The following is a 391-nucleotide window of genomic DNA, read 5'->3' on the forward strand; positions in this document are numbered from 1 at the left end:
TCGGTACTCCTACTTACTGCATCTTTGTCGATATATTCTAGGTTGATATCAGGGCCAAATATTTCCCGAATGATGTTATCAATAACTTCGTCATCCTTCTTTGTCAATGCTTCGCCCTCCAGTCTGAGCGGTAGCATCTGCAGCATATGCTTATTGTCCAGCTACGGGAAGTTACAAAAGGAGACTTTAACAGCGGGAATGAGGCACTAGATTTTTTTTTTATTTATCTCTCTAAAGTCGCTTGAACTGAAAACCGAACTGTCTGTCTCAGAGATCTAGGCACTGTCAACTCTGGTGTTGATGTTAAGCCTGCTCTGAGGTGTGTGGTATCCCTGCTAATAGAGTTCTTTCAAACCCTGTCTTGAAGTGTCTTTTGCCTGGTGTTTCTTTC

The 391-nt window shown here is 42.5% G+C and overlaps 1 protein-coding gene across 1 annotated transcript in view; it reads right to left on the reverse strand.

Moving 5' to 3' along the window:
• Positions 1–391, reverse strand: part of LOC119591519 (sodium channel protein para-like) — a gene marked incomplete in the record, with an annotated part of 263,120 nt that overhangs the window by 93,689 nt on the left and 169,040 nt on the right. The window contains 1 exon segment of the mRNA XM_037940268.1: positions 18–161. Coding sequence (XP_037796196.1) covers positions 18–161 — 144 coding nt within the window.

The sequence above is a fragment of the Penaeus monodon genome, chromosome 28 (genome assembly GCF_015228065.2).
Source record: "Penaeus monodon isolate SGIC_2016 chromosome 28, NSTDA_Pmon_1, whole genome shotgun sequence".
Taxonomy (NCBI): Eukaryota; Metazoa; Arthropoda; class Malacostraca; order Decapoda; family Penaeidae; genus Penaeus; species Penaeus monodon.